Source organism: Asterias rubens, chromosome 17 (genome assembly GCF_902459465.1).
Source record: "Asterias rubens chromosome 17, eAstRub1.3, whole genome shotgun sequence".
In the NCBI taxonomy this organism is placed as follows: domain Eukaryota; kingdom Metazoa; phylum Echinodermata; class Asteroidea; order Forcipulatida; family Asteriidae; genus Asterias; species Asterias rubens.
Genome location: NC_047078.1, coordinates 8,447,447 through 8,460,837, shown reverse-complemented (window position 1 = coordinate 8,460,837; position 13,391 = coordinate 8,447,447). Strand labels below are relative to the sequence as shown.

Below are 13,391 nucleotides of genomic sequence, written 5' to 3'. Positions count from 1 at the left end.
GGACCACTTTGTAAACTGACCCCATCTTTAGTTGTTTTGCTGCACCCAGCAGCAATACACCTGGTCGAAATTGCCGGAAAAAAATTAATGCAAGATTTATTTATTTTTTATTTTTTTCGAAACGTACAAACTCACGACTAGGACTTTTATGTATTTGCACGTACGTGTGTTCGATGTTCGATCGAGGCAAAGTCGATGCAAAATCGTTAAAAATCAATTACTCAAAAATTATTTTATTGTTCAGGAACATATATACTCTAATGTTTGAAGAAAAAAGTATACATATTTCCAGGTGACTCTAAAGAGCTGTTGATAGTATGATTCAAAACCACGACCTTGCAATTCAAGAGACGTGTCTTATGCCAACTAGACCAAAAGCAAAGTATTACTTCACTTTAAGATGAAGGGTTCTTTTGTGAAATTTGAAAGCTAAGTTTTCTCTTTACCGTATATACAGGCCGTTGATGTTGGGGGTTCCATGTTCGTCCATGTCTTTGGGGCTTACTTCGGCTTGGCTGTGGCACGTGTCTTGGCTAGAGATGCTAATGAAGATAATGGCAAAGAGGGCGCTAGTTACCACTCCGACATCTTCTCTCTAATTGGTAAGTTATAGATGCTGTGACGTCATGGTTAAAGCATGCTTGGGGCCGACTTCACATAGCAATACAATTATTCATCGCTAGACAAATTTGCCAGTATTACCATAGTGATTTTTATTAAGGGAATAAAAGGGTAGCGATGAGTTCTCAAACTGGCTTTTAAAACCGACAGGGTCGTGGCCGTGCGATAGAGGCCCGAGCTGAATGCGACATTGAGCTCTAATTTTCACAGGTTTGTTATTTTATGCATAATGTTCAGATACACCAAGTGAAAATACTGGTCTTTGACAATATTACCAATAGTTAGTGCCCAGTGTCTTTAAAAAGGCATTGTCACACGAGGCATCTTGGAGGCAACCAACTACAGTGCATGCCACAGTACCACTTTGGTAGAACATGAGTCATTTCTCAAACAATGTCTTGCGATCCCCAAATAATGAAAACTGTAACCAAAACGTTTACACCAACGACTAACAAAACCAGATAAATAATAGGATGTTCTTAGCAACACCCTAAGCAGAAGTCGTAGCGTGGCTGTAACCAATGGTCATGCGCATAGTTCAAAGTAACAATGATTTTACCTGGCAAGTCTGCTGCCACCTGACGTTCCCAAAATCTGTCATTGTTTGACATCAACGTTTATCTTCAATCTGCCTTTCTTTATTGCCCTAATTCACTTTCTGTTTTCTTAAAAATGTTTACTAGGTACGATTTTCCTGTGGATGTTTTGGCCGAGTTTTAACAGCGCCCTGGCCTTGGAGGATGGGCGTCACCGAGCCGTGCTTAACACGTACTTCTCCCTGGCTGCATGCTGCATCACAACCTTCGCTATCTCTACACTGCTCAATAAGGACGGCAAAGTGGAAATGGTTAGTACGTGAAAAAAACACAGGGAGGTGACAGGGAAATTAAGACTGGTGTTTATCTGGGTAAACTTTCTGTATCCTGCCACCCCTTTTTCACAAATTTTTACAAAAGAAATAATATCTCATACGAGTAAATAAGATACTATTTTATTTCATAACGAATGAAAAAGTAGTTGCAGGATACGGAAACTTTTCCATAAGGTTACCAGCTAAACTACCATGTCACTTGTATAATTTGTGACTGGTATCTTGCTCATTTCTGGTTTAAAGACAGTGGACACTATTGGTAATTGTCAATAACAAACCTGTGAAAATTTGAGCTCAATTGGTCGTCGGAGTAGCGAGATAACTATAACAGAAAAAATCACCCTTGTCGCACGAAGTTGTGTGCTTTCATATGCTTGATTTCGAGACCTCAAATTCTAAACTTGAGGTCTCAAAATCAAATTCGTGGAAAATTACTTCTTTCTCGAAAACTACTCCACTTCAGGGGAGCTGTTTCTCACAATGTTTTGTACCACCAACCTCTCCCCATTACTCGTTACAAAGTAAGGTGTTATGCTAATAATTATTTTGAGTAATTACCAATAGTGTCCACTGCCTTTAATAGCAATATTTTATGATTGAGCAGATCTATAATTGGGCCCATTTTGACTTAAATTAATTGTTATTGATCAGGTGTTCCTTCTTATAGCTTTTACCTAGGTTTGTTCCTACTACTAGTGTGGAAGTATTGCCAGGAATTACGCAAATTCGGGAAGTTTGCTGGTTTCACAGTAAGCCACAAAATTTGATCGGCAGGGGGATGGGCGACGGAAACCTAAGAACCTACAATGATTAACTGTGTAACCACTTATATTTCTCCTGATATTTATCTCTGTGTATTAGGTGCATATTCAGAACGCAACGCTAGCTGGTGGTGTAGCCGTTGGTACCTCAGCTGATATGATGATCCAACCATGGGGGGCTCTACTCATTGGCATCATGGCCGCCATCTTGTCTACTTTCGGATACAAGTACATTCAGGTATCTACATCATTGTGTGTCCAAATTCACTCGCATATTCCAAAGGCCTACTCTCTTAATGTAAAATAGTGAAAATTTAACTCTCATGTCCGAGTGGTGGTTGTTAGTTTTGCACCTTTGAGTGTGAAAGTTATTTGAGAGTACCCGTCATTCACTCCAAAAAGAGTTGTTGCCATAATTATGGCTCTTTGTAAGAGTGGTATGGGGGACAAGGTCTTTTTCTCACTCTTTAATATTAAGAAAGATATCACACAAGGGCCAGTGATTAGACTGCAGGACTGCAACCTCAACTTGTAGGTTCGAAACTGAGGATTTTACAATGACTAGAAAAAGTATTGTCGAATATGTACTGAGTCACATTTTCTTGATTTGTGCAGCTCATAATCAAGTCAATCATCAAATCAATATATTTTAAGCAGAAAAAAATAGTGATTTAACTAAATTGTAAAACTATATTTTCCAGCCTTTCCTAACCGATAAGCTGAAACTACACGATACTTGTGGTGTGCATAATCTACATGGTATGCCAGGGATCTTAGCAGCTCTGGCTGGCGCAGTGGCTGCAGCTATGGCTACACCAGAGCTCTATGGAGACAAGTAAGTCAATAGGATACTTTTAGGACGCTAGGTGGCGCCAGACTTGCCGACTATTTAAATCCATTTTCACCAGCCTGAACATCCGAAGTCACACTTCGAGATTACGTCAATCCCCGTCCATTATCACCTTTCACCTACATTCGTTTCACATGGAGATTCACAGTCAAATAATATGTATATGTATTAAACAAATGTACTGCATGCAGATGACTGAAAGTGCAGCTGCCAAACATCACTTCGGACCAATCAAAACACAGATATCGAAAACTTACGTCACTACGCGTTTATCCAATGAAATCGTAGCCAATGAAGTTGTAAATACTGGTTCTGTAAAGCCAATACCTGCCTTTATCCCTGCCATAAATACACGGGACCTGTCTATTTAATACCGAACTAAATAATTTGTGACTATAAATGGGATACTTTTGAAGACACTAGGTGGCGCCTGTAGACGTCACCCAAACAAAAAAGTGAACTCCTAAAGTAATGTCCACCATTAGGCCTATCTCAAAAAAGGCTACTGAAGTTTATGAAGTCTGAGTTATATACATTTCTTTTCTTTTAACCGCTGCTTATTATTCCTGACCTCCTTTTCTCTTTACTATAGTCTGTACGGGATTTTCGGCGCCCGTGCCCCAGGGGAGCATGAGATGGATACCAACTCAACATTGATTGGAGATGGCAGCGTATTGGTTGAATCTCGGTCAGCTGGTGGGCAAGCTGCTTTCCAATTGGCTGCTCTAGGGGTGACTCTTGCCATTGCTATCGTAGGTGGCGCCCTCACAGGTACGTTGTAAAAATATGAGTTTTATTTTAATATTATTATTATATAATGGTGACTTTTGGGGACACTTGGTGGCAGCAGACTAACCAGGTAAAATCACTGTTCTTGGTAATGTGAGTTACTCAGAACTAAACAATGGAACTTTACCTGGTGAGTTTGCTGCCAACTAGCAGAATTTGAAGAATTTGATTCTTAAACCAGTGTAAGTTTTTACTACAAGCTAAATTTCATCAGAAGATGAGCTAGCAAATGCATTGTTACCTTTAAGAATTACTGTGGCAACAGTGAGTTGATTACACCAAAATGTTATGCAAATTTATTGCAGGTCTCGTTTTGAAGCTTCCGTTCTGGAATGAACCAGAAGACGAGGATCTTTTTGAGGACAAACCATTCTGGGATGTAAGTACGGTCCGTATTCCTTCCTTCCCATCAGGGCCCAATTTCATAGAGCTGCTTTAAGCACAAAATTTTGCTGAAGCAAAAAAAGCCCTTGCTTAGTAAAATCAGATTACCGGCCAAAACTCCAGTCAATTATTATGCAGTTAAGTAAACAACACCTAAGTCCCAGGCAATGTATATGGCATTAAATTTTTGCCAGAAATATGTAAAAAATAAGCGAGCTATGCTTTAAGCAGCTCTAAATGACCCAATTTCATAGAGCTGCTTAAGGTAAAAAAGTAGCTAAGCTCAATAAAAATTTGCTTACCGCAATCAGGTTACCAGCCAAAATATCATGTTATATGTAGAATCAGTGACTGGATCCTGCTCATTTCTGCTTAGCAGAATTTTTTAAGCAGTATTCAGTGCCTAAGCAGCTCTGTGAAATTGGTCCCTGTTGTAGTATTTATTTGCATGTTTGCATTGAAGCTTCCCAAAATGAAATGCTAGTAGCAGATCAATGGGGTGTTCCTCCTGAAATTCAGGGTTGGCTTTGCAGTGATTTAATTGGTCAATGCATATAGTGCCATATTGTCAAACGAGGCAACTTTTACGGACAACTTGGAGGCAACCAACTGCAGTGCATGCTACAGGACCACTTTGGAAGCACATGGGTCATTTTTCAAACAATGTCTTGCGATTCTCAAGAAAATTATGAGAACATTAAAATGTGAATGGATTTTCTTCTTGGAGATGAGCTGGAACTGGTAGATTATTGCTTCGTGTGACATAGTCCATGTACCATTCTGTCTAATGTTCGTTTTTGAAGACCAACTTTCAAAGCAATTCACTACAGGTTTAGCATTGTGTTGTGTTTTCTGGCTTATTTGTTTGCTTAATGGTAGCTATAGCTAACGCACTCTAGTTTCTTGCAGATGTTTAAGTAGATTTTAGTGGTGGTGTGTCTTAGTGTTGTTGTTCTACTAACTGTCCTTCTTCTAACAATGTCTGTTTGTTGACTTCCCTACCACGTGATATCCAACGTAAAGGTCAATGCACCAGTAAGTATATTTTGAAATATTGCCCATTGTTGTTAAATTTTGTGCTTAATATTTTCTTTTCAAAGAGGGTAAAGTCTTCACTTTTGTATAGGCAGATGAAGCCAAAGCCGAAGCTGAAGTCGTCAGCATGTTCAGAACTTTAAGCACGATAATTAAAGCAAGCTAGTTGAAACGTTGAGACCAATTAAGAACGCACTCCGCGGTAGTGAAGTTGATAAAGAGAGGTCCCCTCGATCCACTAAAAGTTTAAGTTGTCCCATTCGATTTTCTATACCTTCCGCCCAGGTAGTAGTTAAAGACAATAGACACTATTGGTAATTGTCAAAGACCAGTCTTCTCACTTGGTGTATCTCAACATATGCATCAATTAACAAACCTGTGAAAATTTGAGCTCAATTGGTCGTCGAAGTTGCGAGATAATAATAGAATAAAAAAACACCCTTGTCACACGAACTCAAATTCTAAATCTGAGGTCTCGAAATCAAGTTCGTGGAAAATTACTTCTTTCTCGAAAACTACGTTACTTCAGAGGGAGGTTTCTCACAGTATTTTATACTATCAACCTCTCCCCATTACTCGCAATCAAGAAAGGTTTTATGATAATAATTGTTGCTAATAGAACAGTTGCTGGCATTTAAGCACTATATGTAAACCTCCATATACAAAACTTGAGAGACCTGTAGAAGTTTGAGATCAATCAGTAGTCTGGGTCACAAGAAAATAGTGAAAACCCGATTACACATTTTGCCGTGTAATTTGTATGTAGATCTGTGATCTTGGACGAATTTTGTTCTTACCAATTTTGTAATTATTCCTGTAACCCCATGCTGATCAGAAACCAACCGCTTCCATATTAAAATACAACTCTGACATGTTGAATCATTTCATACCTTACAGGAGGTAGAGTACCATGACGTCCCAGTGAATGAGAAGCATGTTGCTGCTGAACACTACAGAGTCAAATCCGGAATGGCCGATGCACCAGTCTAATTAGGTAGTGTGGTGATCACATGACAGCTTGTGAGCCAATAGCAGCAGCAATTGGTATATTTGGTTTCTTCTCGAAAAAAAAAAAAAAAAAAAAAAAAAACTTTTTTTTCTGAAATCCGGTTTTGATACTATTGTTGATAAAACTCGATCTAAATAATCATAATGTTCACTCACTGCATTGACAATGAAAAAAACCTGAAACTATTTATTCTTTGTTTTGTTTTTCCAAACATAGTCACCTACTATAGTCCTACTCAACCATGGTGGTGCAAACACAATTTTTAGCTCGTGGCTAATATTCAACAATTTATGAGGGGGAAAAAATGCTATAAATATAAATGAGATGTTTTTTTTAAATTTGCATTTTAACATCTTCGAAACCGCCGAAGCTCAGGGACCAATTTCATATGGCTTGTAAGCAAAAAAAAAAAAAACCTTGCTAAGCACAGATAAGTATGACTTAATAAAAACAGTTTTCCCGCCTAAATAACATCAGGTTTACATTGTCTTGATCTGTGCCCCATTCAATTATTTCCAAGAAAAACAACGAGTCAAGAAGTATTTTGTACTGAACAGCTTTATGAAGTTGGGCCTGTTGTGACATGTTTTCAAAGGGGTGGGGGGATTAAAAGCCCCCCAAACATCTTCAGAGTTGTCAGTGCGTTTTCACTTTTTCCTTTTTTTTATATTAAGTTATAGTAGCAGTACCTTATCTCAAGGTATAATTATTATAATCTTGCTGCATGTATTTTATGTATTCAGGTCTGGTTTATGTGTTGCTACCATTTTTTGGTTATGTATTCGACATCTTTAAAGGCAGTGGACCCTATTTATATTGGTAATTACTCAAAATAATTATTAGCATAAAACCTTTACTTGGTAACGAGTTATAGGGAGCTGTTGATAGTATATTGTGAGAAACGAATCCCTCTGGAGTAATATAGTTTTCGAGAAAGAGGTAATTTTCCACGAATTTGATTTCGAGACTTCAGATTTAGAATTTGAGGTCAAGCATCTGAAAGCACAAATATTCGTGTAACAAGTGTGTTTTTTTCTTTCATTATTATATCCCAAATTCGACGACCAATTGAGCTCAATTTTTCACAGGTTTGTTGTTTTAGACAAACATTGAGATACACCAAGTGAGAAGACTGGTCTTTGACAATAATACCAATAGTGTCCAGTGTCTTTAACCCCCCTCGCCTTATAACATATTATTAATGTTTTTATCTACATGTAATCTGTTTATACTAATCTTGTATAGTGGGTTAATTTTGCGGTGAAAAAAAACCCCAATACACTCAGACCTATATAACGTCTTGGTATGACGGTATCATTTTAATTTCGGGTGATATAAGCGTGACTTATTTTTAGGGGTCAAAAACCCAGAATTTGTGTAACTTGACCCAGGCCATGATCAGGTGGATTGCTATTCCTGATTATATTTTACCAGTTCTGCTTAATGTTATGAACATAGATTTGCGTTTTTGTATTCGTATGATATCGTGTAGCACTTTATAATTATGTGTGATTCTAACCGAGCCATATTGAGGCATTTGACGTTGGTGGCGGCAGACTATAACTTTGCACAGAGTCGTATTATGATATTGAGAGAGTTGCGATTAGAAGCTTTTTGGGGGTCCAAAAATGCTTTGACGAATACAGGTAGCCAGACCAGTCTGCCCATTGGGTTGAAATAAATGTTGAAATATTGATAACAATCTTTAAAAAAGAATAAGTTTTGTACAAGTCTGTTGTAGTTGTATTGTAAACCATGAGTAAATTCAGCTTTTGGGTGCGATTCATGTTCTTTTTAATAAACCATTTTGAAATGACATTGAATGAAAACAAATTTATATTTCAAACAATAATGAACAATACTCATCTGACGTCATCACCAATATTGGTGACGTCATCACCAATATTGCGTAAAAATGGCGGACAGTAGCTACATGTGACGTCATCGTTCCCTTCATAACCATGTTTTCTCGCTATATTGCATTTACTCTTGTCTTTAAAGGCAGTGGACAATATTGGTAATTACTCAAAATAATTATTAGCATAAAACCTTACTTCGTTACGAGTCATGGGGAGAGGTTGATGGTATAAAACATTGTGAGAAACGGCACCTTCTGAAGTGCCATAGTTTTTGAAAAAGAAGTAGTTTTCCACGAATTTGATTACGAGACCTCAGATTTAGAACTTGAGGTCTCGAAATCAACCATCTAAACGCACACAACTTCGTGTGACCAAGGGTGTTTTTCTGTCATTATTATCTCGCAAGTTCGATGACCGATGGAGCTCAAATTTTCACAGGTTTGTTATTTTATGCATACGTTGAGATAAACCAAGAGAGAAGACTTGTCTTTGACAATTACCAATATGGTCCACTGTCTTTAAAGTGTGTGAATCAGCATCATGTAGCATCATATAGTTTTTATAACTGCTGTTTTTTAAACCTGTAATACGTGTCATTATTATGGTTGAAGTTTGTACATTGGGCACTCGATGGTTAGGTTATAATAATAAATCATTTGAAATGTTCTCCTACATGTGATTTTGTTTGTAATTTTTCTGTACAAAGTTTCTTGTAAGCTATTTCGTTGATAAAAATGTATTTCTTTTATAGATAATAAACTTTACCCACCCTAGCAAAAAGCAAACAGCAAAACTAAAACATCAGTTCTGTTTCAACATGTACCGTAGTAAACACTTAAACTTGTTATAGGAGTTTCGAAAAACCACCCAAAATCATTATTCTTTAAATCCCTATGCCTTATCATTACACCTGCAATATTATATGAACGTTGATGGCGCCCTGCGTAACACCTGTTGTTAAAAACTTCACTGTTGCGTAACAAAGAAACTTTTACGTGCGTGAAATTGTTAACATTCTTTTGCGCGCAATGAATGCACAACAACTCGCCATTTTGTGCTTAAAAAATACAACACAACAACGAACACATGGACGGAAACCTGAGTGAACTGCTGAGGTTATCTGAGCAGTTTTCCCCTGAATTGAGGGAGTACGACAGACTGGGATGCAGCAAGGAACAAGGAAGGTTTAACTACAGTGTAAGGTAGGAAAGGTTTTGTATTTTGTTGTATTTTGAAACGAGAACATGAGTAAAAATTGTATCGTTTTGTGAAAAAAATGTCGTCTGCGCTGCATTAACATGCACTAGCTAGCGGCGTTGCGTGCACCGTGTTAAGAAAACAATTCCTGGAATTAGTTGCAAATGCACTGTTGCTCCTGGCTTTTTGCCCCTGCAAAATGTTTCCAATATACAGTACTTTGACATTGTTAAGTGCCATTTGCTAAATGAAAAGTATGGCCTTACCATCTCAAAAAGATGAAATTCCAGACATACATTTTATGCCGTATACTGTGCGCGGTATGCACAACATGTCAATTTTTGTTGACCTACATTGAACATGTACCTCAACTGCTCGATTAATAAACTTACTATATACCTTGCAGGAACATAACATAAGCAGCCTACAGTACCACTCTGCACTAGGGTGTTCAATTTGTTCGGTGAAAGTACATGATTTAGTGGAGACGGAATTAAACAGTAAAATAATTCTTCAAGAAATTTATGTTCTTCTTTACTGTGATAGCGCCATCTTGTGGTGGGTTTGGGTTTTAGGGGTTTGTCTGTTGTGACCATTGCTACCATGTCGATGTAAATTAACCGCTATTGTCGAACCATAAAAGCATGGAAAAAGTCATAGCTTGTAAAAACCATGACCATGTACGTTAGTTATTTGACAGTCTTTTTGAATGAAGTACTTATTGGTTTGTATATTTGTTGACAAATTTATCGTCAAAACAAAAAGACCTTTTATAAAATGAAAAAAACACAAAAAAAAACAACAGTATTTTGAATGACTGGGACCCTCGCTCCAGACAATAACTATTTGTCTATGTTCAACCTCCATGAAAGTGTTTTTAAATAATAATAAGCCTACTTTGAGAGCTTATTTAGAGACTTCTGCCGAAGACTTTAAATGCCATATAAATACAGTTATTATTATTTTTCTTACTTGTGTGATTTAGGAAAGCTTGTAATTTTAGCAACCCTCTATCAGTATTATTTCCCCCATCAATGTCAAAAGACTTTCAAGAATAGCATCTTGACATTTTACTGTCCAGTTCAAAACCGAATTATCTTCCTTCTTATCTAAGCTGTCATTATTCGGCCGTCCTCCGTAGATTAAAACCCTGCAAGGTTAACCCTGAATGGCATTTCCGCTGACTGTTAAAACCCTCTAAGGGACACACCCATACATTCGAATGTCATATTGATTAAATAAAAAGTAAAAACAACCACATGTATTCACTACCTCCCGCTTTGGTATTCGAATGTCATATTGATAAAAAAAAAATTGTATTCCCCCGCCCTTTGTGTTTTTTTTATAAAGTCTTGTAACATTATCCCGACCCCAATATAATTCCGATAATTTTTATGTTTTACTGATTGAAGTCTTTTTGCTTGTAATACCATAAAAATAATATTCCCTTTGATTTTTGTTTCAACAAACTCGGGAAAGTACCGAACATGCTCAGTACACATCGGTGTAGTAAGGATAAAACTAAACAGTATGACCATCAAACTCAACTCGGCCACGGCTGCTTCAAGTGATTTTCATTTTGGTATTAAAATTAATATGGTTGCCCTGTTTTCACGAAGGGACGGGCGCTCTCGAAAATCTGATATTGTTTCAGAATAATCTGTGATTGTTTGAGAATAATCTGAGATGGGTTCAAAATGACCTGAAATATGTTCAGAATTATCTGGACTGGGTCAGAATTGTATACCTATCTATAGCTACTGGGACGGGCAGTCTCGGTGGTCTAGTTGGCAATACACTGCTCTAGAAGTGCAAAGGTCGTGGGTTCGAATTCCACCGAGTAATATGACTGTGATTTTGTTTTCACAGAGCTAGGGAAAGTACCGAGTATACAGTGCTTGCACATAATAGTGTATGGGTAAAACCAAAATTGATATTCTTTATCCCTGTGCAAATTCAACATCTGTTATACCTGAAACAGGTTTAGATTTTATAAGAAATCGGGTCCAAATGATCTGAAGCGGTGTCAGAATGACCTGGGATATGGTCATTTGTTTGACCCTCTATAGGTCATATCTTGCAATCTTCGGCCAGGGGTCATCGTGCTGACCTACATTCCAAACATATATTCAAAAGTCCGTTGGATTCATGATCGATCGTAAACATAAGTCCAGCAATCATCAGTAATACTCAATGAACCCATCAGACCCAACCAAACTACAGCAACAAACACTGTTAGAATGTTAAGAGATAATGAGGTCATCATTAATGACGTCAAGACTGACGTCAGTGCTAATTTGATTATCGATTACTGAATTTGTTGACTTATTATTTTGTTGTGTCGGACTAAGTTCCCCCGTCTTCGACTGTCCTTTAACGAAATGAATAAATGTTTTGTCAAACTTAAACCAAAGCGAAAAGCGTATCGTTCCTTTGCCCGCATTCTGCAATAATAATTAGTAATATTGACAGTTGATTTAAATCTTTTGACAGAGTAAACGGATGGTTGGATTTCATCAAATAAACCAACGTTTGCCAAGTGTACCATTATAATTGTGTATTTATTTTAGTTTCATTATTATTTCTTTTTTTTTTACTTCAAAATGTTTATTTCAATCAAATCACTGAATAATACAACATACATAACCAAATTGACAGGTACATGATGTAAAAAAGAACTTAAAGTCGTGGCTTTATGATTTCTTATGACATGTGTGCTCTCACCAGCCACCATGGGAATCATTGTGGTCAGTGAGTGGGAATTTGGGAATGTGCTTCTTCTGTTGACTTATATAGTTTGTATGAAAAGCACTCGCGTCTGTATGAATTGCCGTAGGAAATGTAATGATAGAGTTCTTTTTAACAATAATAACATCAGCAACATCATCAGTTTACCATAGCATTTCCTTCTTCACCATAAAGAAGACCTAAATTCTTTAAGACACAAATGCAACTCTTATAACCCTTTGATTAAATTCCTTGGCAAAACATTTATTCCATCAACCATTTTTAACAGATTCTCAGCAATTAGGCTGTTCTCGATGATAATTAGACCCCCCCTGGGACACACACAAACGACCCATATCCAGCGAGTGTACGTGAGCTGCATTAACTCATTATTATTATTCCAAGTCAGGATAATACTTTTTTTTTCACTCGTTGAAGTATGTAGTTGCGTGGGTTTGCATTATTGTATAACTGTTGCGGGGTAAATTTGGAAGCCAGTGACAGAAATTTAATACCAAACGCTCGGCGCTAGAAGTGACATTTTTTTTCGCGAGGCTTTTGTTTATTTTTTCAGTGGGGATTTGGGGACTTCTAGTGTATAGAATTTCAATTGATGTTGTTCATGTAGGGGAATCTTATTAGGTTTTATTCGCATACAATTGAGTTCAGGATGGAGCGAAAGGAAATATTAGTCTGGCTCCATACCCTTTAAAGGCAGTGACACCATTGGTAATTACTCAAAATATTTATTTATATAGAACTTTATTTTGGTAAAGGGAAGTCAAGGGGAGCTGTTGATGGTATAAAACACAAGGTTATTAGTTTCTTTCATTATTATCCCGCAACTTCGACGACCGATTGAGCTCAAATTTGCACAGGTTTTACACAAAGTGAGAAGACTGGTCTTTGACAATACCAAGTGTCAAGTGTCTTTAAATCAGACTCAGTAAACTTGACCAGAGCCAATTGCTGATTCACTTGTAGGGTTTGCATTTGTTAGGTTCAATCCAGTGCTCTAAGTACTGTTTTGGTGGTAAAGCTAAATTTTCTAATTTCAGTTAGTGCCCAAAAACGCCTTTTATGTGGAGTTAATGTTGGGATTCACCAAGTGAGGGTACTGGTATTTAATAATATAAAAAGTATACTCTGTCTGTATTTTAGAACTAAATGTTGAAATGTTTACAACAATGTTGAGAAAACATTTCATCTGTTAATGATTTTTGTTTTAGAAAAGAACTAAAAAAGACCCCGCTCAAAACAAGTACCGCTTGAAGATTTAATTGGGTAG

General features: G+C 37.2%; 1 protein-coding gene across 4 annotated transcripts in view; it reads left to right on the top strand.

The window, feature by feature from the left end:
• LOC117301261 (ammonium transporter Rh type A-like) overlaps nt 1–6,852 on the top strand; it is a 67,406-nt gene extending 60,554 nt beyond the window's left edge. For 2 of the 4 annotated variants that reach the window (XM_033785140.1, XM_033785137.1), the window contains 8 exons: nt 458–602; nt 1,305–1,468; nt 2,354–2,491; nt 2,955–3,088; nt 3,696–3,874; nt 4,198–4,271; nt 5,300–5,311; nt 6,209–6,852. In XM_033785140.1, the coding sequence (XP_033641031.1) occupies nt 458–602; nt 1,305–1,468; nt 2,354–2,491; nt 2,955–3,088; nt 3,696–3,874; nt 4,198–4,271; nt 5,300–5,311; nt 6,209–6,301 (939 nt within the window). In that variant the 3' untranslated portion in view covers nt 6,302–6,852. Of the gene's footprint in view, nt 1–457; nt 603–1,304; nt 1,469–2,353; nt 2,492–2,954; nt 3,089–3,695; nt 3,875–4,197; nt 4,281–5,299; nt 5,312–6,208 lie in introns of all 4 variants that reach the window. The other 2 variants (XM_033785138.1, XM_033785139.1) reach the window with 2 other exon arrangements.
• The last annotated feature ends 6,539 nt before the right edge of the window (nt 6,853–13,391 follow it).